Below are 22263 nucleotides of genomic sequence, written 5' to 3' on the forward strand. Positions count from 1 at the left end.
TTCACAGAAGGATATTGGCACACAGTCTCCCTTATGCACATAGAAGCCAAACATGAAGACAGAACTGAGCAAGGTGAATTTAAGCTTTAGGTCTTGTGTAGATGTGTGCTAACGGTGTAGAAAAGTAACAGGCACAAGGAGACCAGAATATGTGCACCGCACCAGGGGCATTTTCAAATGTGCTATGTTTTAAAACCTGCAGGACATATGTGTCTTTGGGAAGATGGTTTGAAACAAACCAATCCATGACATGTAGTGAAAGATTTAACCTCTAACATCTATAAGACTAGATTAATATTTTAGAGTCAGTCCTGAGGCTCATTACTACTGGATTTTCTCTGGATAATGCTAATAAACTAGATTATTGATTTTAGGATTTTCTGTATCCAAGGAGTTTCTCTAAGATGTCTTTATAAAGTTTCATGCTTAAGTTGTCAACTAAAATGACATAATAGTGAGTAATCATTTTCTAATCAGGTCGAGAGGGGTTAAAAACAGCATATAAAATTAATCTCCCGGTTTTGATTACAGGAGCATTCTTGCCTGTCACTCCTCTGGCTGGGTGGAGGTCATCCCTACCTGCCTGCCATCTTCCCCAGGAATTAGCTGCATTCACAGCTTAAGACCTTTGCTTGTCATAAATCTGCTTTCCAATATGTTTGAATGGCAGGGGAGCTCCAAAGACACCTCAATCGAAATAGGATTTTAGCACATCGGGTGCTATTTCAAAGTAAAGCAGGCTGGGTTTCGTGTTGGTGGTGGTGTTTATTCATTTTCCTTGTTTCATGGGTATGAATGTAGCTTCTCGGTGTATATGCCCGGCTCTGGGGCGTATGGGGTTGGTGAATGCGTGCGTAGAGTGTGTGTATATGTAAAGTAGAAACTGAACCCGGGTAACAAAATGAACTACTGTATGCAAGAACTATATGAAGTGCACCCAGCTGCCGGCAGCAATTGCTACATGCAGGCCACTGATTATTACGCGTATTTTGAAGATAGTCCGGGTTTCGGTGGTTGCAACGCTCAGACTGTGCCCAGTAACAACATATATATGGAACAGGCCTGGGCAGTGAATCAGCCTTATACCTGTAGTTACCCTGGAAACATGCAGAAAAGCAAGGACTCTGACTTGGACATGGCCCTGAATCAATACAGCCAACCTGAATATTTCCCTGAAGAAAAGCCTACTTTTTCTCAAGTGCGTTCGCCATCGTATTCTCAAAAAAAAGGTAGGGATCGTTTTTTACCTCCATTTGTTAAAAGTTTCCGTGTTTGTTTCCATTGTATTTTAAAGTTCCAGTTTGCATCACCTTCATCAAATCTTTGCCTTTGTACGCTGAATGTTCAAAATTAAAAACAAGCCGTGAAGAGAGGTTGCTAGGTAATCGAAAGGAGTCCCTGAACGACATAGATTCCCAAGCACTTTTTTCCTTCATATGTGAAATCTGGATTGAGTTGGTTTTTTAGGGTGTGTGAGTGTGTGTGAGTGTCTGTGTGTATGTGTGTGTGTGTTGTATATGATTGCCCAAAGTGAACATTTTCAGCTTCTTTGCTAAAGAAAAATGATTTACAAGTTTTGTCCCCTTTGGGGGTAGGCACAGTGGCATTTAAAGTGGGGTGAGTGTCCTTATTCAGATTCAAATGAAGATCTCATTTGACTTTTTCTTGGCACTTCATATTAAAAGTTAATTTTAGTTAACTGGTAAGTAAAGGAGTGATTTTTGACAGTACTGTGTAGTTGATATGTTAAGCTTTGTAAATGTTCGTTTTAATATATTTACTTAAGAATCTACTTGTAGCCATATCCAGCTGAAAGAATGTAAAACTCAAAAAGAAGTTGATACACTTTATCTTGCCTAAACTATGGTGTCTCTAAAGTATGATGTATCTGGAATCACATTAAAGGGACACTTTATATGAAAGTGAGTGAAATAAGCTTCAAAATATTCAATCTTAAAACAAGTGCAACATCCATTTATTTTAATAGGCACTATGACTTTATAGTGACCTTTAATTTTCTAGCACTAGAAGTTTCTTATGGTACAAAAAAAGTAAAATTAAAGAAGCAAACAGGTGGTACTCGGGGAACTTAGTATAGCGACTTTCAGAGAGAGATGCTTTTGAAAATAACTTAAGTTCTAGTGCAACGTGGCAGAAACTTGATTTTTTTTCTGTGCATGAACTACAGGACATTGCATAGACAACCAAATTTACAGATTTCTGATTTGCAAGGATATGATGCCTTTTCATCTTCAAAGGTGAATTTCTCTGTGAAATTATCTTAAAACAGAGTATGGTTTTATTTGATTATAGTTCCTGTAAATATAATCATATACTTTTTCTAATGTGACTCTACAATTAAAAGTAGCCCATTTGGGGCAAAATTCAACTACTGGGAATCGTGGTTATTAAGAAAGAACTATTCCCTTGGGGTTCCTGAGATTGTTAGTGTTACAGCCCTGACGATGGTGCCAGCACTGAATATGCAAGGAGTGCTAAGAATAATTGGATATCTCATGGCTAAATTCCACTTGAGATACAAAGCCACTGGGTATGTCTTAGAGAACCACTTAGCTTTGGCAATTTAAGGCTTTTTCCATTGTTATCCACCTGTAATGACTACAGAACAGAAAGCTCTATTGTTTATGATATGGAAATTTTGATACAATTCTCTCTGTACAGTAAGTAATGAAATTGTTGATTGTATTCTTAAAAAAAAAAAGTAGCCCATTTGAAAACAAATAAACAAAATCTAAAGAACACAAAGTAAAACCTACCCCCATTTACTTTTTACCATACACTGTGTTCATATTTTTTCTGCTGCTCTATCACTTCCCAACATGAAATATGAAGGGGATTATAGCATTAAACATATTCAGAGTCATTCATCTGCATTTTCATTTAGTTTCACATCCTCTTGAAGGGCATCAGAATTTCTCATTATTACCAGGGGCACACTGTGTAAGTCCTCTAATAGAAACATTTGAGATAGATTGGATGTGTGCTCTCTATTTCATTTAATATTATACTTATAAGTAATTTATCTGTGATAAGAGGTTAACGTGGCCTCTTTAGACAAGTCTAGGTCTGCCTTTCATAATATTATAGGATTGCAAAAATACAGATATTGGTATCTATCACTCTATTTGGGCATCCTGCTATTCTTAAAAATTCCTGCAAAACTTTTCAGTCTCCTTCACTCTTTCTATTTCATGTCTTTTCACTTTATTTTTCTCCACTGGAGAATATTTGCTTATAAAAATGTTAAACCAAAGATTCTTTACTAATTAACTTGACGCATGAACTAGAGGGAGAGACACATTGTATGCATATATTGATGTAATTTCTCAAAGCCATATGCCATTGAAAGGCCACTGCCACCTGCCAAACTCACTAAATCAAAGCCGGCAAATATTCTTAAATGCACCATTATTTACTGTTGCAAGTCTTTAAGTAAATCCCAGTAAAACTAAGCCCAGCTGTTAACTGTCTCTTAGGACAAAGGGTCATACCCAACACATTTATCCATATTGATCCATTATTGATTTTTATCATTGTTGGAAGACCTCAGTAGTATCTCCTTAAGGCAAAATTAAGACTATAAACAGGTGTCCACTGGGGCCAGCCTCATTATTCCAATTGGATTTTTATCTATTTTCATGAAATTCATAATTGCTTCATCTGTGTTTGTTGCTGTCACTACAGCTCTATAAACTCTTCAATAATGCAGCTGCTTGACATCATTTTTTTTTTTAGGAGTGGCTTATTCTCTGGCCTTTTAATTGAAGTTTTTCAGTATATGGAGAATGGTCACAATCTTGTAAAATAAAGTGTATTGTAAGCCCAGTAAGAGGAATAAAGGAAGGCTACACAACCCAAAGTTAAGAATGGCTATCTTGATTGTAGACTTTAGAGTGACTTTAGCTCTTTGTGTTATTTTTCTCTGTTTTTACATTTACAGCCAAGAGGGAAATATTTATCAAGCCCCTGAAGCATTGAGAACATGAACTAAGGAAGAATCAGAATTTAGTTCATTCAATCACATTGAAAATAAAATTTCAAGATCGGTAGAAGGAAGCAGATATAATTTTCTCATTGAGGAGAGTGGACCACAGAATATACTGTCTTATTTTTCTTATAGAATATAAGAAAACTAAATTTTAATTTTGCAAAGTTAGGGACAAATAAAAAGAAATCCAGCAATCACTCAGAAGATCTGAGCTCTGTATTTTTTTCTTTTAAGAAAAAATAGACACGACTTGTTATATTAAAATCAGTTATCACAGCCAATTCTCATGGCACATGTCCTCCCAGACCCTCAGCTCAGGAAGAAGGAGACAGCATGTTCAGAAATGAGACCCTCCCATTCAGAGCATTGCTGTGTTCTCCTTTATGGCCATGGCTTCAGCATAGCTAAAAGTTGACCTTTTTTTCCCTTAGGAAGGGAAGGGTACTGGCTGTTTCCACCAGAAATTTCAATTACATTCCAAAGTCCTCAAACAGGCTGAGTCTTGGTGCTCTACTCCACAGGCACCTTTGCCCATCAGTTTAAACAGAACTCTTTCTGGAGTGTCTGTGTGACCCTCCTCCACAGAATTCTCTGCTTGACATTCTCCGTGCCACCTTTACAGAAATTGCATGTCTGAAAAGTGGCTAGTGTGTTTTGCATCAGAATAGGATAGCATGTCCAAGGACATCAGAATTTCCTATTTCTGTGCCAAATCAAGGAGATGGGGTGTGTTTGTCCAGTTCAGTTTTGTTTTTGATTGCACATGTTCTTGTTCCCCAGCCATATTTTTTTGGATTGTAGAAAGAAAAATTAATAATCGAAGCAGAAACTCCACATAGGATTGCCCTTTCTAAAACTACTTTCACTGTCCCTCCATCTCAGAGACAGGAATCTAAGTCTTTTTTCATGTTCTATAGCCCTCTTGACATCAGGTAAATAATTGTGTTGACATTAGAACTGGAAGTTAAATGTTTGGGTGGAAAATGTTTGAAGTGACCCACATCAAGAGTTAGAATTAAAAGGAAGAGTTAAGCTCCAAAGAAACACTATCTCTAATTAGAATTCTCTTGGCCTCTTTTAAAGTTAGAGAAGGCTGTGCTGTAGAGAAGCATTGGGATAGAAGGTTCCAAAGTCTACCCCAGAAAAAAAAATGTGACATGAGAACAAGGTACCTTTAAACTCTAAATTCACACTCAATCTAATGAAAGGCAGGCAGGAAAGGAAAACAAAAAAGAGCATGTAAGAGTCTCAATGCATAATCACTCCCAACCATGAATGTGAGTATGAGATGATCGTGTACTATTTCAATTTGGTTTTTCATCTTTTTCCTCCTCATTGCATCCCCTCTTCTCCCTCTCTGTATCTCTGCCCACAACCTCCCCCACCCCCTTTTTCTTTTCCCCCACCTCTCTCTATCGCCTACCACTACCATTCTTCTCAGAATTGAATTTGTTTAATTTAATCACATGTATCGTCTATCTATGTAAGGAAATAAGTGTTGCCTCATGTCTTTAAAATGTAATACTTAAATGGTTAATGCAGTTGCAGGTCTTTCTCCAGTGCTTATGCAATTGTAAGGATGATGTAAGATTAGAATTTCAAATTAAGCACTGCTGCACATATACTAAGAGGTAATACCACTCTACAGAACAAAAGAATTGTTTTTAAAAATATAGAACACATTTACTATTCAAAAGGTTAAATGAAAATGTCTCTCAGCACCCAGAAATGGAAGCAAAGTGTGAACAGTAGTAATTTGCCAACCAAGTCCAAGTGCAGACAAAAGCAAGGGCTGACTCTTCTGTCTTACGTTCCTGAGAATTAGCTATCAGCCTTATCAAAGGCCTGTTGTTCAGAGATATCATTGGCTGCCCTAACTTCATCCTAAATCATTCACTACCCGTTCCTCATGATGAAAATTAATGCTGGGAGATCCAAGAATTATGTGCAACTGAAGCCCAGATGCCTACCAGACTGGAGATGGAATGTTGGCACTGTTATTCCCTGCACATGGAGATCTTATTGACCATCTCCCACTCCTCTATGAATACACTCCCACCAACTCAAAACTTTTTCCTCAGCTCCCAGCATTCAGGTGCATTCAGCCTGAGGTCCAGTTGCTTTCCAATCTACCTGACTCTGGCCCAGCTTTTATGACCCCATCTTCTTGTGAAACCTACTTGGTAGTGGATCACCTCTAGTGCCCATTTGATATCTGTATTCTTCCTTCCCCAGATCTTCACAACTGCTTAACTTCCATTTGCTGTTCTTGGGACCAACCTCATCTGAGCTTCCTCTGTGCCTTAGAGAATTTCCCCAGTTCTGGATACTTCCCAGTGGTGACCCCACCCTATCCCCTTTCCTTATCTACAGACACCTCCAGCCACATTTTTCTATCTTCTCTCCATGCTCACCTCTCTTCTCCTTCAAAGCCTTCTGCTTTAGGCACTCAGAATAACTAAGTATCCTAACAACTTAGCTTCCTTGTGATGCTAAAATAAAATTTCATCTGATCTGCTGGCCCAAAACAATCAGGTTTCTTTGCTGTTTCTAAGTTGACCATTTCTCAAGATGAATCAGCAACTAGAAATCTTCACCTTTCTGATCTGCCCAATCTAGTCCCCATGGCCAGTTAAATGTACTGCTCCTCTAAAATGCCAGGACAGATTCTGCTAGCCAAGGGGTCTAGACAGATGGTCAGATTAAGCAGATCAGAAAAGTTCTCTAAACTTAGCTTCTCTGTCCTCCTGCCACATCTGCCTTCCTCAGCAGCACCTTGTACTTCAGATTTATTGTCAGATTTAGCCAACTTATATCTTATTCCTCAAGGTGACAAAGGAAGCTAGAGTTTCTCCTAGGACCTGAGACACTGTTTTAATTCATTCCAGAGAATTAAACTAGTGAGCCCTCTGATTTTGCCCATGTACAGGAAAGTCTTCATTTCTATGATAATTAAGATGCCAAATTTACTGCCTGTTGTGTTATTTCTAGCACAGATACCCAACTTTCCCCTCCCTTCTACATAGTGAGTCTCTCTGAGAATCTATTTTTTAAATGAATATTAGCTACATCGTAGATAAACCTTTTAAACAGTATGCAAATTGAAGAGTCAGTCACAAAAGACTCCACTTATATAAAATATTCAGAATAGGCAAGTCTGTAGAAACAGAAAGTAGATGAATGGTTACTTAGAGTGGAAGGGGTTGAGGAGGTTGGAGGAACGAAGGATGAGGTCTAAAGGTACAGGATTTCTTTGGGGAATGATGAAAATGTTCTAGAACTATCATAATTCTGTGAATATATTAAAAGCCATGGAATTGTATGGTATGTCAATTAAATGTTTAAAAAGTTTTTTCCTAAAACAGTTTTTAAATGTTAGTAATATTTTGCCATATCAACTTATTTTATATGCAGGTGAATACCTAGTGATTAATCACACATTGCTAAGTGTCCATTGAAAATTTCTCCAAGTCCTTTGTTGAACAAACAGATGGAATTTGCTTTTATAAAAATATGCTTGGTAATGTGCCAGCATAATATATTAGTTTAAAAAATAATGCATCAAAAAATAAGAGCTAGGAGAAATAGATCATCCTTGAACTGACACAGCATCACAGGTCCTCATTGTTTTCTGGAGTGTTTTTAACTGTGCTTCTTCGACAATCACATAGGACAGCTTATATTGTAGCTCTCAGATGAGCAGTTGTGGCTTTCAAGATGGTGTCACTCATACCTGTTTCTACAAAAAAAAAAGTAGGTTTTATTAATATTTCTTATTAAGTCAATTTTGTGTACATTTGCCTTCTCTGGCCATATTGGTCAGCATATGACTCATGAGCATGAAAAAGATTAGATGGAGACAGGGAGAGAGCAAGAAATGGTTATGTTCCCTAGGAGAATTACTTAATGTAATGTCGTCAGATACATGGAGAAACCTTAAGAAAATCCCCACCTACCTTTCATTACATGTGAGGTGTTATTCCTTGATGGAAGTTATTTAATGATGGATAGAGGGCTTAAGCATAATGACTGATGTCTCATTGCCTGTTGTGACTCTTTCGGAAAATAAGATCATTCTGAGTTAATATTTTTGAGAAAAGAAAGAGTTGGGTGGGGTATACTAGTATGATCATGTAAGTAACTACCACCAACCTTAACTAGATGTTTCTGTAGAGGTTTTGATGATTTAACTGAAGACATATTTAATCACCTATTCAACTACTCACCAAGAAAATAATCTAGGGGAATAAGAGAACAAAGCAAATCATGCATCAGATTATAAATCAGAAAAAAAGAAGCCCCTCCCACTCACAGTTTGAATTATCTTTGGTTTCCAGGGTTCACAGAAGGTCAAACAGAACAACCATCTACATAAATTTTGTTGAGCTACAGGGAAATTGGAAATCTTCAAAGTGCCACAGCCAAAGTCAAAAGATATACCAGGCAGGTCATGGCAAGGGAGGGCAAGAGATGGCGAGGCAACTTATTTTCTCAGTTCTATTTAATGTTCTCAGACCCACAAGCCACACAGTGTCCCACTGTATTACAGTTGGTTCCCAGATGTGAAATTAGAAGGAAATGGCCTGTAATATCTGTATTATCACCTCTTTCTGCCTTATCTCTGCTACTTGTAATTAATACCAAGAACTTGGAAGTCTTTACTCTGATCAACCATACATAACTTTGGGTATAAGAGGTCAAGTCACAACCTTCTTGAAACATCAATATGTCTATTCTACCTGAGTTCACCAGGAAGATGTTTGTTTTAATAAAAAGGACTACTTCCTTTTATTTACTTACTTTGTATTTATTAAGAATGTGTTTTGGTGCATATACAGTCACACTCATACCAACCTAAGATGAAGAAACACCCAGATTCCACATTTGTCATCTCTGTGGGTGGAGGTTGGTAAGTAATTTTGTTTTTTGCAACTGTATAATGTTTTGATTTGCTTTACAATGAACTGCATGACTTGTATGACTATTTACTTTAAAAGTCTGTACTTTGTAAGGAACTAATACACATTGTTTTGTGACCACAGAAGTCCTTTGGTCAATGCTGATTTAAGTCCAGAGTTTTTCTGGCCATTTTTATTATGATCTTCTATACAATTTGCTAATTAGTTCTTTGGACACAGAGCCCTTTGGGGATTTATGTTATTTCTTCTCATGGATGGAGTCCCTAAAACTGTGTATGGATGAATCAATATGTAATGAATTTTCCTGTAGGTTTAATTAGTATTTCTTATTAAATTGGAGCCACATCACCATAAGTTACTTAGCAGATAATGGTATAAAATCTTGGCATTTGGGGTCTATGGTTGTGTAAAGTAGATACCTAACCAACAAGCAAAGACTCTTTTGACTGTAATGGCAACATAACCTAGTGTTGAAAGATGAGCAAGTTGTATTAAATATACGCTAAGCCTCCACTCTTGGTGATGGCATCTTATTCAGACTGGCTTAGATCTAGTGATTTTTTTCATTTCAATATTGTGGGAAAATGGCATTTTCTTTACGTTCTCCTTGGCCCTGTCTCACCTAATTAAACCTAGTGATTAGGGTACAGTCCAAGAAAGTAGGACCAAATCTAGTTGATTCATGATCATACATTTCCTAATATCACTAGGCCTTAGATGAACTTGAATTTGGATGACTTGGTCTCCCCAAGATGAGTGAAATCTTGGTTTCTTTATCAATATTTGAACTTTCTAACTGAGTTTTTACTGGGCCAAAGGATTGGATCCCTGTATCTGTATTATCACCTCTTTCAGAAACCTTAGTAGAGGTCTTTAACCTTTCTCAGGCATACCTCCAGCCTTCAAGCTCATCCATGGAGTCCAGATAAACCCTATACCCTTATGTTTTTACCATTGACCTACAGCAGCAATCTTGAAAAACTGTGATGTCATCTTTCAGAGGAATCAGGTGCTAAACACTGGGGTTTCCACATGGGTCATATGATCCTTCCCTCTACCTTAACTACACAAATCTAAGGTGAACCAGAGATAATGAACTTAGGGAAAAGTTCACTGGTAGTTATAATGCATATAATATAATAAAGGGCTACCCTTAGGGAAGCCTAAGGATGTATGGAGTTGGAGGTGACCAGGAAGGTTTCTTAGAGTTTCTACTGGACATAGACTTATCCCAGTGCCTATCACATCATAGGTAGATGATCTGCCACTGTCTATTCTCCCTGTTACTCTGAAAGCTTCTCCAAGAATGAAAATGCAGTCACCTTTAAATCCTTAGAACATTGCCAGTACATGGTATTCCTATACAAATGTTTGCTGAAATAGAACTGTCATCTTATTTCCTTCATTTCTTTGTTTTTTTTTTAATTACAGCTATATTGAGATATATTTCATATCCCATAAAATCCACACATTTAAAGTGCATCAAAAATGTCCATGCAATAGTTTTTCATTCAGTGGTTTTTAGTATTTTCACATAGTTATAATCATCAACACTACATAATTCAAAAACATTTTTATTACTCTGAAAAGAAACTCTGTACCCTTTTAGCAGCCACTCCACATTCTTCCCCTCCCAGCTCCCAGGACTTAAAGCCACTACTCTACTTTCTGTCTCTATGAACTTGCTTACTCTGGACATTTCATATAAACAGAATAATGTACCATAGGGCCTTTCATGTCTTGCTTCTTTCATTTAGCATAATGTTTTCAAGATTCATCTATGTTGATGAATAAAATTCCATTGTATAGGTATGTCATATTTTGTTTACTCATTCATCATCTGATGGGCATCTCAGTTCTTTCCACCTTTCAAATATCATGAGTAATGCTGTTTTGAATATTCCAGTACAAGTTTTTGTATGGACATATGGAGAGTTGTATGGTCAACTCTCTTGGGTATCTTCCTAAGAGTGAAGTTTCTGGGTCATAAGTAAATTCATGTTTAACCTGTTGAGTAACTACCAAACTGTTTCCAAAGAACATTTTACCTTCATAATACTAATATAAGGATTCTAATTTCTGTATGTCATCACTTACATGTATTACTCTCCTAGAGGATGTAAGATACATCATTGTGGACTTGGTCTGTATTTCCTTATAGTGATGTTGAGCATCTTTTCATGTTCTTTCCTTCATTTTCACCATTTTTTTTTCACTGAGAAGTGACCAGGACTGGAAATACAGAACTCAGTTGCTCACACATATGCTTCCCAAAGGGAGAGATCATGTCTTATTTGTTTTTATATTCTAGGCACCAGACATAGTTCTCAGAACATAGTAGATGCTAAATAAATGTTTTCTAAATTCACAAGTAGATGAGTGATTGAACAAACAAATCATTCTAATCCCCTTTTTTTCCCCTCAGATCCTTCCCAGATTCTCTTTTTTTAAATGTCTCATGAGAAATTTGAAACCTTTGAAGTGAACTCAACAGATGATTCATGGTTTGCATGATGTAAAAGTCAACCAAGAAAAGCTGTGATATTTAAAAAGATAATCCTGTACATTACCAAATCTCACTTTGAAGTGATTTATCTACTTCCCAAGAAGGGACATTTTTCTAAAATAAAGTCTGAGCAAAGTCATTTCTAAGAAATTTGATTCATTTTCTTCTGTTTCTTTATGGCTTTTTCTGAATAGCAAGCCCTCAGTGACCTAGTTTAATAAAAGATCCTCGAAAATGTCATGGTAAAACATACAGTGTCGTCTGTCATTTCAACCTGGCTAATCTTTATTGAAACAGTAGAAGTTTACTGAGTAAAAAAGTTTCATAAGGTGACTGCACCTAAGGGAAGAAATCCTAAATTGTGAAAAAAATAAATAAGGATGTTTTAAAAATAAAATAAAAAAATTATAAGAACAGCAAAAAGAAATTTTCATAAGGGCCCATGATCAGTAAAAATAGTGATTTTGTTTTCTCAGACCTTTCCTTCTTCACAACCCAACAAATCGAGCTATGTTTTGATTGCTTGGTCTAATCTAAAACTATCTGCTTCTATTGTGAGCAGTTGATACATATGAAGCTGAGTTTGTCCTTCTGAATCAGCTTCTGGGGTGTACCCATTGTAAGTGAAGGCATAGAGGCAAAGAGACTTGGGAAGTAGACTGCTTCTGTTTTTGTTTGTAAACCAGCTTTTTGAGTCAAGGAATTTAAACTAATGAGCTACAGGTACATGAATAAAGGCAGTTATGATTGTATTTCCTTTTCTTCTTACTAAAGAAAATTTCTATTATTTTACACTAAATAGCCCTACTGGGTTGTATATTCTAGTATCCCAAGTTTGCCAAATCTCATTAGATGTCCTTATTCATGCTACTTAAAATTAATTGCCTGTTTTATGACATATACTGGAGGACTAGATATTTGGATCTTAGTCTCTGCTATTAATTTCTACTGTGACCATAGGGGGAACCAATTCTCTAAAAATATGTTTTTCACCTCAAAAATACTTGATGATCTCCCAGTGACCTTTCCAGCTACAGTTTCCTAAATGTACCGCATGGTATCTTTTCAAAGATGTATTGCATGATCATTCCAAAATGGATCAAGACTTCTAGGAAAAGTTATGAAATGGCCTTGTGAAAGAGTTTGTGGTGTCAAAATTCAGATCCCTCAGGGGTCCCAAATCTTGGCCTCCCGATGAGTCATTGGGTCCAACAGCCTTTGATCTGTTTCTACCTGCACAGCAAGTGTGATCACACCTATTTCTTTTTTTTTTCCTCTCTCTGAAAAAAGTGTTTTATCTATTTGTTTTCAATTTTACCATTCTTTATTGAGGTAACGTTGGTTTACAACACTGTAGATGATTTAGGGGAACAGGTTCACACGTTTTCAGGTGCATGCAGCACACCACTCCCACCATCAAAACCCCCACTAACCCTCCACCATAACTCACTGGGCCTCCTCCCCACTTACCTCTAGTAGCCTCAATTCTGCAGTCAGATTTCTAGGGTTTGTTTTGGTTTAGCTTTGTCTATTGCTTTTTATATTGTTTTTCTATATTCCACAAATGAGTGTACTCATCATTATTTGTCTTTCTCCTTATGACTTACTTTGTTTAACATGATCCCCCCCGGTTCCATCCATAGTAACACAAATGGCAAGATTTCATCTTGTCTTATACCTGAGTGGTATTTCACTGTCATGGATACTACGTCATTCTCCACTCACCTGTCTTTGGGCAGAACACACATATTTCTAAGGCATTCTGAAATCTTGGACCTTATGTTGACCCCGTGAGTGTGAGTTAAATATTAGTAAGTACAAGATACACAGGATCAGAGAGAGACCTATGTAATTTTTTCTTGTGAAATATCCTATTTACCTTTTATATTTAAAACTAAGTTATTACAACATGCAAACCCTAACGCAAAAATGGTATTAACATTTATTAAACAATTCAGTCTTCTTCACCCACTTCACTTCCTTTCCTCCCGATTTGGTGTCTTTCACATTAACAAGATGTTGTGTTCTCACATTACTCTTTTCTCCTCCTTCACAGGGTACATCCCCAGTTACTTAGACAAGGACGAGCTATGTGTAGTGTGTGGTGACAAAGCCACAGGGTATCACTACCGCTGCATCACGTGTGAAGGCTGCAAGGTAATTGTCCTGGGCTCAGTGAGCTCAGTGATCAACCCTCCCCCACCTGCCTCAGGATTCCCCCCAAATTAAATTTCAAATAGAACCAAATCCTCACACCCATGGCCTATGGTCATCCAGATGTCTGACTGGCCTATTCATTTTTGAGGTGTTCAAAACTGAATTCATTTTTTCCCAAACCAAAAGATAGCTTAATGAAGTTTGGTGAGTGTGGCGTCTCTTTTTTTAAACTGGGAGATAATTGATAAAATAAAGAGAAATTAATAAAATTCTCATTTTGAGTTTTGAAATGGTTGGGTAATTTATGTCCAGAAATAGCCATTTCTCCTATTTTTGTCTCCAGTGTTTGAGGAGATAGTTCACTCCACCATGGGCCGATTGCCACTATTAATCAGATTAATGCTCTTGCTTTTAAGGGAATATCTTTGGGACTACTTAGATTCAATTATGTTCTGGATTTATCCACATTGGCTTTCTGCACAGCCTACAGTCAGTAGGTAAATCCTGATGATCCATTAGCTAATTCTATGCTCTACAAACCCATCCTCAGTAGATATTTGTCAAGGATACATCCATGATCAACAGTCAGTTCAGTGAGCCTAAATTTGCCTACTTATAATCTTCATCATCATAATTAAAATGAGTTACTTGGCAAATATCTTTTGTTTCAGCAACCTAACCCAGAAAGTAAAGTGTAAAGTGTACTGTAAAGCTAAATAAAATTTAACCCAGTGTTGTAGCTGGTGTTCAGCTAGTATTTTGTCAGAAAATGTTTTAAGGTTTTTCTTATGAAAAAAATATTTCTCCTTAAATGCTTTATCTTTTATATTAAAACTAAATATCATGGAATGTAAACTCTAAAACAAAAACAAAAATTGTATTAAAATCTATAAAACAATTCAACCTTCCCTCCTCTCCTCCGCTTATTTCACCTCCTCCTTTCTTCCTAACCCTTGACCCTAAACCCCAAAACTCAACATGTTAGTTTGATTTCAAATTAAGGTGATGCTTTTCCCTGGTGGGAGACTTTCCATGCAAATAGCCTACTTTTGTGCATGAAGTCTGCTAAGTGCTGAGATGATACACCCCTTAGAAAGAGATCATTCCAAAAGCCTAAATCTGCCAGTTTTGGGGAATGTGATTTTATGTGTTCTGATTCACCCAGACCCCTCTGATCTGGAATTTGGACACTTTTAGTAAAGATTGGGGATGGTGGGGGTTGTAGAGAGGAGAAAAAAAAGAAAGATTAGGCTAATGGTTGCCATTATATCCATGAAAATAATGTCTTAAGAAGTTCAGTAGAACCAATTACAAATAAGTACTGCTATTTATTAATTGGGAAACTTGCAGACTGAAAGCACAGTTGTATTGGCTTGAAAGAGATAAACCTGCATTATTTTGATATGTTCTCTCATTCCCAAAGCCCAGTCATTCAAACTGGTCTTTTTTTCCCCCTAAATTAGCCCCAATCCATAAAGCTTCACCTATCTGATTATGCAGCACTGAGATTGTTTCAAATCCATTCCTAATGGAAAAATTCTGAATTCTGAGAGAGACTCTAATGAAAATTCCATTTAATACTTAACTCCCCAAAATGACTCTCAAGACTGAATGTGGCTTATAGAGGACTTAAATGCTTATTAGTTATCAATTTAAACAAAGGGAGTATCAAGCCTGCTAACCCATGTCCCTGCCTCATGTATGTTTTCAAGATGATCAAAAATTCCACTAGCCTCTTTCCCCCAAGATCACAGGGCATTTTGAACCTGATTCACATGAGGTTTACTTAAAGAAAGAAATTATGTAGCATCAAGTTAGATTCCTTAGCCTGCATCTTTGCACTTGCATCTCAGCTCAGAACCCTATTTCTAGGATGGATACAATCATAAAATCAAAAAGAAGCCTTCCCAGGGTGGCTATGTAGATCATTTAATGTAAGGACAGAGCAACGTGGAATAAGGTAAAAGAGTTTCTCCAATAAAACACAGTTTTTTACAGTGGCCAGAGAGGAAAAGGATTGTCCTTTCCATACTATTTATTCAAACCACTTTTTAAAAATATTTCTACCCCATATATGTAATATAAAGAGGGAGAATTGTCTTGCTCATTTTTCCCTGAAGACAGTGGAAATCTTTTGGAGATGTCTCCTCTGTTGTGATACGCTCATTTTTTCCTTTTGTAGAAAGAATACCTCTACACAATAAACCATTTTTAAAGAAAGACCCAAAGCTTTTTAACAGTTACCCAAATATTATAATAGGAGGGTGACTTAACTCTTGTCACACTGAATAATGCATCCTCTTAAACATTAAGAAATAGATACAGATATAAAAATGCAGAGAAGGGCCTCCCTGGTGGCGCAAGGGGTTAAGCACCGCACTATGAAGCAATCCTCAGCCTCTGCAGCACAAGTTCGATCCCCAGCCGACCAGGGAGCAACCCACATGGCGAAGCAGACCTCTCTTGTCTCGCCCACTGCTCCCCTCAGCAGTGTATTTCAGTCAGTCTGCCTGTTCTGTTCCCTACTCTGACTCTGGTGAATCCTCTCACCCCCCTGCATCTCTGGCCTGTACCCCAGCTCTTGTATGCTTAAATAAATAAATCTTTAAAAAAAAATGTAGAGAAACATGTCTGGCGTTGATTTATAAAAGCAAGACCACCACTCACCAGCAGATCATTAGGGATATATATGTCCTTATTCAGTCCCCAGTACATCTATTTTGTCAGTTCACTGCTAAAAATATTTTTAATAAATAGACTGTGTTAAATATTTTCTCTCCAGGTTCACTTCCCGAAGGCAGTTTTTGTCACTTTTTTTGTAACTTAAATAACATTGCATTATAAGATCTAAGTTTCAGGTGTGCAGCATCATAAAACTAAGGCCTCCAGAGGTGAGGAGAGAGCGCAATAGACTCTGGTGACTCTGGGTGCTTGGGTGGTGGGTGCACTATGATCCCTACACCTGAGAGTCCAAGACACTAAACAGGATGTAAACCAATGGTACTTCAATAAAGAAAATTAACATCTACATATACTACATTAAGTGACTATAAAAGGCCAATTCTGTACTTCACCAAACAACTGTCCCCTTTTACCTGACTTACCCAACTCCTTCCTCTCCCCCTTCCCTTCTGGTAACCACTAGTTGGCTTATGTGTAAAATTCTCACTTTTTAAAATGAAAGAACTTAGCATCTTTGCATTGATTCAAACACAATGGGCCCTGATCATGTGTCACAATATGTTTTCATCAGAGCTTAGGATAGCCCAATCTCTCACAAGGGAGTTGGTACATGATGTGCCCAAGAAAAGTCAGCAGATTAGTCATGGCAAAGAGGGCAACTCAACTCTTTTTTTCAAAATAATGAAGTATATATTATTCATTCTACTTAAAATTTCGGAGTAACCCTTTGGGAGAAATGAAAGGTCAGTCACACCTCATTCTCTCCCTAGGGTTGTCTGACCCTTCAGTGGGCTCCCGCCCCCAAGAATATAATTCAAAGTTAGGGTGAGGAAAGGGTACCCCAACCTCAGATACAGTAGCGATTTCCCAATCATTTAGCAGCAATCAGTGTTCTCACTGGATACCCTGGACTATGGTGTTTCCACCTCCAGGAAAACTTTGCCCCCTGCCTGTGACGTATGTCGTCTTACGGGGCCATCTCCAGGTGACTTCTGCCCGCCAAGAGGGGATAACCCTGCAGGGTGCACTGGCTAAGGTTACCCAGAGCTCGTTCCTCACTCCTGAGGTATGCCCTGACATTCATGCTCTGACAGGGTTTGCCAACCTTGAAGAAAACCCAGGGAAGCTGGATCTAACATCTCAAATACCTGTTCCACGTGTGAGTTAATGAATCTTCAACAGTCTATCAACATCATTCAAACTAATGGACTCAAGTTTTCAAGGATGCAAAACCCAAATAAAATCTGACAGTTTTTCTGTTAGAACTTGAAAAATGGAACCATTAAGAGATTTGCACACATGCCTCAAAATCAAATCCATTCTTTTCAGCGACTGCTGCCATTTTTCCATTTTCCGCTTTGCCCAGTGTAAAATCCTACTTTTTTGAACTTTTATTTATAAAGAACTCTTTTGTCTAAGTGAGGAATATCAAAGTCAAAGAGAACTAAACAGGATAATTAAAATTTAGGTCAGCTGGTACTTCAGCCCCACCATTTATCTCACAGAGTTAGAGATACCCTTGAAGGTTTAGTAAAGACCATCATTCAAAATTTCTTTTGCCTTGTTACTTTACAAAAAAAAAGATAAAAGGAAGGATTTTTTTTTGAGTAGTGGGTGAGAGGGAATATTTATAATCTATTCATTCAAATAAGACATAAATAATACAGTTTATTACTGGATGGGATGGGATTGAATTGGCTTCAGTTTATATCACATACGCTGTTAAGTAAACAAAATTTGGAGTCCAGCTCCTGGGTTCCAGGCTGAGTTCTAGCATGTATTTACTGTGTGATTTTGGACAAGTGATCTCACCTGTCTGAGTAGGCATTAGAGTCCCTACTCAGTCAGGTTACAGAAGATATAAAGAATATGCATTGCTTCCACAGCACTTTGCCCCCACCCCTCAAACTGAGTACTCTGCCATTAGTGATTCCTACAGCTCAGAAGCACAGTGGCCAAAACTTGAGTATCCTGTCCCCAGAGGTCCTGGAACTCAGTGCCACCCTCAGAAACCTGTATGACAGCACACTCCCATGCCTTAAGAAGGAACATATTGAACATTAGGGTACATGTATGGATGCTGGAGAAAATAATTGCTATGAATGGAAAAACCCCAATGCAATGAGTTCTGGGAAAAATTTGATAGAGGACCTGAAATTTTCTACTCCCCAGGTACTGCTGCTTGATGGGTTATCTGAGCTGGTCATGGATCTCTCAAGAGTCAAAACTAAGAATTAAGCTAAATCTCTAAAGGTAGTTAGCAATTCCATGTAATTACTAAATCAATTATTAATTAATAAAGTATCACAAGCATCCAGCTCTGTTGTATTCCAGTAAAGTGTAGTGAATCTCTTCATAATTTCATTTAGCAGCATAATTATGGCAACCCATAAAATGAAAGAATTATTTATAGTACTCAGTGTTTAGAAAAAATGAAAGCAAGCACTGGGTTTTCTTGTTAACCTCTATTCCTTGAATAATTGCCAAAAATATGTTGATTTTATAGTCCTATAACAACTCCTACAGTTCAGATTTAGAATTCTAAGATTCACATTAAGCCAACTGTCCTATATTTTTATAGGTAACACTGCCGTCCCCTACACAGGTAAGGGCAAAAATAATCCATCACTGGTATGTGGACACAAAATTCTGGGGTCATTTATTTCTAGGAAATATGAAATTGTTGTCTTGGGCCTTTCTCTTTTATATAGGGTTTCTTTAGAAGAACCATTCAGAAAAATCTCCATCCGTCTTATTCCTGTAAATATGAAGGAAAATGTGTCATAGACAAAGTCACACGAAATCAGTGCCAGGAATGTCGCTTTAAAAAATGCATCTATGTTGGCATGGCAACAGATTGTAAGTAATCTTCTTCTTTTGCTTTATATTCAAGGAGTTTTGATTGGGGAAATGTTTGGTTCTAGGAGATCAACCAGGCAGGAAAGAAAGCAGAGGACAGAGGAAAGACTCCTTGCATTCCCACTGACCACTCATTCCCAGCCATTGCTAGGTGTCCCACTCTCTTTTTATCTGCTTCTGACTCTCAAGGCATCCAAATGATGGGTGAGGGAAAACAGTTCAATTATCCCTCTCCTGCTTGCAAGACTGTTAGCAATACTCTATATGCAACAAAGATTACAAATGAGAGGTCTGGCCCATTCGCCTGGAGAGGCTATAATTTTACACACAGCATTCGTGCGGTGAGAGCCTGGTGGATGAGTCCTAATATTTTTTTCAAAAGCAGAGACAGGAATTCATTCTGTGGGCATTTTTAGAGACGGGGCACTGGCAGAAAACATCGCGTTCAGAAATTTCTGAAGAATGTGAAGTTGAGTGCTATTACATGAGTCATTCTGCAGTTGGTTGTTTGTTATATTTTTAGCCATGAAAACATTCCGAGCAGAAGTTGGCCTACCCAGATTTCCCAGTGCCACAGCATATGGTGGTGAGATTAGCCCTCTGGGTCTCTTCTCCCGACACTGTGCAGGGGATTTACACCCATCACTTTAATTAATCTAGTAATAAAGTAAGAATGGTATTGTTCTGAATGCAGGTGCCCCCTTCTGCACGCATCAGTGTTAATTATTTCCACTGGCATGGTTTTGCACATCAGTGAGGGATTCTGACTTTTAGTTAAAACAGAAAGAAGAAAAGGAGGGGGGAAAAAGGCAGTGAGAATTTTCATCATGGAAGAAGAGATAGGACTCGTGTGTATGTGGTAAACAGGGTTCTCTTAGCTGGAACAGAAAAAACTGGGCAATGTCCTGCTTTGCCCATTAAAGAAGACAGGATGGGGGATCTTTTAAAAGGAGGTTAACTTGTGGAATATTACTCAGCATTCAAAAAAGATAAACACATGCAATTTGCTGCAACATGGATGGCGCTGGAAGGGATCATGCTCAGCGAAATAAGCCAAAAAGAAAAAGAAAAATACCGGATGGTCTCACTCATAACAGGAATCTAGAAAACTTAAATAAGGGACCAGGAAAATGAATAACTATAAGAAAGTGAAAATCAAAATCAACAAAAAAACTATGAACCAAAGACACTTTTAGGGGAGCGGGGGCGGGAGGGGAGGGATTGGGGTCAGAATGGGGGGCTGCAATTGTATGGGGAATATAACAATAAAATTTATTAAAAAAAATAAAATAAAATAAAATAAAATAAAATGAAAAAAAAAATAAAAAAAAAAAATAAAAGGAGGTTAACTTGGAAATCCTAGGTTAATCCCCACCTCTGCAGGGGTGTGTTCTTTATCTTTTAAAAGATTTTAGCCCTTTCAACAATATGCCTGATAAGAATAGGTGAAAATGATTGACTTACAACCAGATTCTTGTTGCTCTGTGTCCCTGTAATGAACTGTTACTATGAATATACATTTCACTGTCTTGTTGAGAAATTAAAGATATGAGTGTTTTTGAGGTGCAAATAACTCACTATTCATCTAGACAGTAGAAATAAATTGTAAGTGACCCTTAGTTGTTCATGCAATGTTATAAAAGCTCAGGTTTTATAATCAGAAAAATTGTTGGAGTCCCAGATCTGCCACTTACTAGCTATGTGACCCTCTGACTTGAACTCACGTTCCCCATCTGCAAAATGCTGGCCCACCTTGAAGGTCATTCTCAGGATTAAATTAGATAATACATATCGCCTGGTCAAAGCCAGGCACCCCAGCACAGTGGAAGCATTTCTGCCCTTGCCAAATAATAAATATAATGATAGAAGTGCTTGGCTGTCATTAACATCCACTTAAACAGTTCCTGTTAATAAGTGAACCAAAATGAGTAGCCAGGGTTTTTCATTTCCCCCACATTTGTCAGCAGCTCACATGACTTGAAGATCCAATCCAAAATCTATGATTATTACTTGGTTTGTGGATTACCTGAGCACCTTGGTTCTCTTCCTACTGCTATGTTTGCTTTTTTTCTTTTCCTACAAGGCTAGACCTTCATCAAGAAATGGCCTTAGGACAATGATGTTGTAGGACTAGACTCACGAGTCCTTGGTCCAGGGTCTTGTCTTGGCTCTGCCAGGAACTTACTGTGTTACTTTAGGCAAATCACAACCTCTCTAGATTAGCTTCCTCCTCTGTGAGAGGAAGGAGTTGGGCTCAATCACATCTAAGATTCCTCTCACTCCTCAGTATAAAACACAAGCCTTTCTGTTCCGCTGATAGTTATCAAGACTGGTGAAATGCTTTGGGTTTTGCAATTTAACCACTGAATTCAGATTTCTTATTGCCTGTTCTCCTTAATTCCTTTGTACATAAATGATAAAAGCCATGGATCTACATCCTGAGCACTGCTGATGCAATATCACTGTGAAAAGGGTGTTATTGATCCCATTTACACAGGAAAGCTCAAAGAGCCTAAGCCACTTACCGGAGGTCACACAGCTAGAATGTGGTGGTGTCGTGATTCAGAGCCAGTTTCTCTAGATTCCAAAGCCTGGGCTCCTTAACTGCCAGAAGTACCTGTGAATCCAAAAGAGGCCCAGCCACATGGACAGCCCTTAAGGGGCAAACAAAGAGTCGGGGCCCTTTTTCCTCTGAGGAAATGATCACTAGCCTCCCATTGCTGCTCCAGAACTTTTCTTTAACCTGAAATTCTTCTCACTAAAAGCCTTTTGGCGGGGGAGGGAAGGAGCAGAAACCCTGAGTGAAGTCAGGTGATTGTCCAGACAGACATATCTGTGAACCTGTGGGGATGTAATGTTACTTCTCCCTGCTTCATTTTCATGTCGGGCCACCTACAATGCAGTGGGGATGCCCAGTCACCCCACTGCCCTGGAGCTTGGTGCTGAAAGCTGGCTCGGCTCTGGGAGTTGAGTGCTTGGACTCAGCTTGGACAATGGCGAGTCAATGACAGCTTCCTGACAAGGGGTCACGCCCAGCAGGACCAGATAGCCACCTGTGCATCAGTGGTTCCATCCCTGTGGCTCCAGGATGTGGCATCTGCTGAGTGTCTGGAGTAGCTGTGTGTATTCTC

At 38.1% G+C, this 22263-nt stretch overlaps 1 protein-coding gene across 3 annotated transcripts in view; it reads left to right on the forward strand.

Annotated features, from left to right (window-relative positions):
* The window catches only part of THRB (thyroid hormone receptor beta), a gene marked incomplete at both ends in the record, with an annotated part of 85695 nt that overhangs the window by 48081 nt on the left and 15351 nt on the right, over positions 1 to 22263 (forward strand). For 2 of the 3 annotated variants that reach the window (XM_084247415.1, XM_084247416.1), the window contains 2 exons: positions 13491 to 13591; positions 18985 to 19132. In XM_084247415.1, the coding sequence (XP_084103541.1) occupies positions 13491 to 13591; positions 18985 to 19132 (249 nt within the window). Of the gene's footprint in view, positions 1 to 901; positions 1230 to 13490; positions 13592 to 18984; positions 19133 to 22263 lie in introns of those variants that run through there. The other variant, XM_084247414.1, reaches the window with a different exon arrangement.

Source organism: Talpa europaea, assembly GCF_964194135.1.
Source record: "Talpa europaea genome assembly, chromosome: 11".
In the NCBI taxonomy this organism is placed as follows: Eukaryota; Metazoa; Chordata; class Mammalia; order Eulipotyphla; family Talpidae; genus Talpa; species Talpa europaea.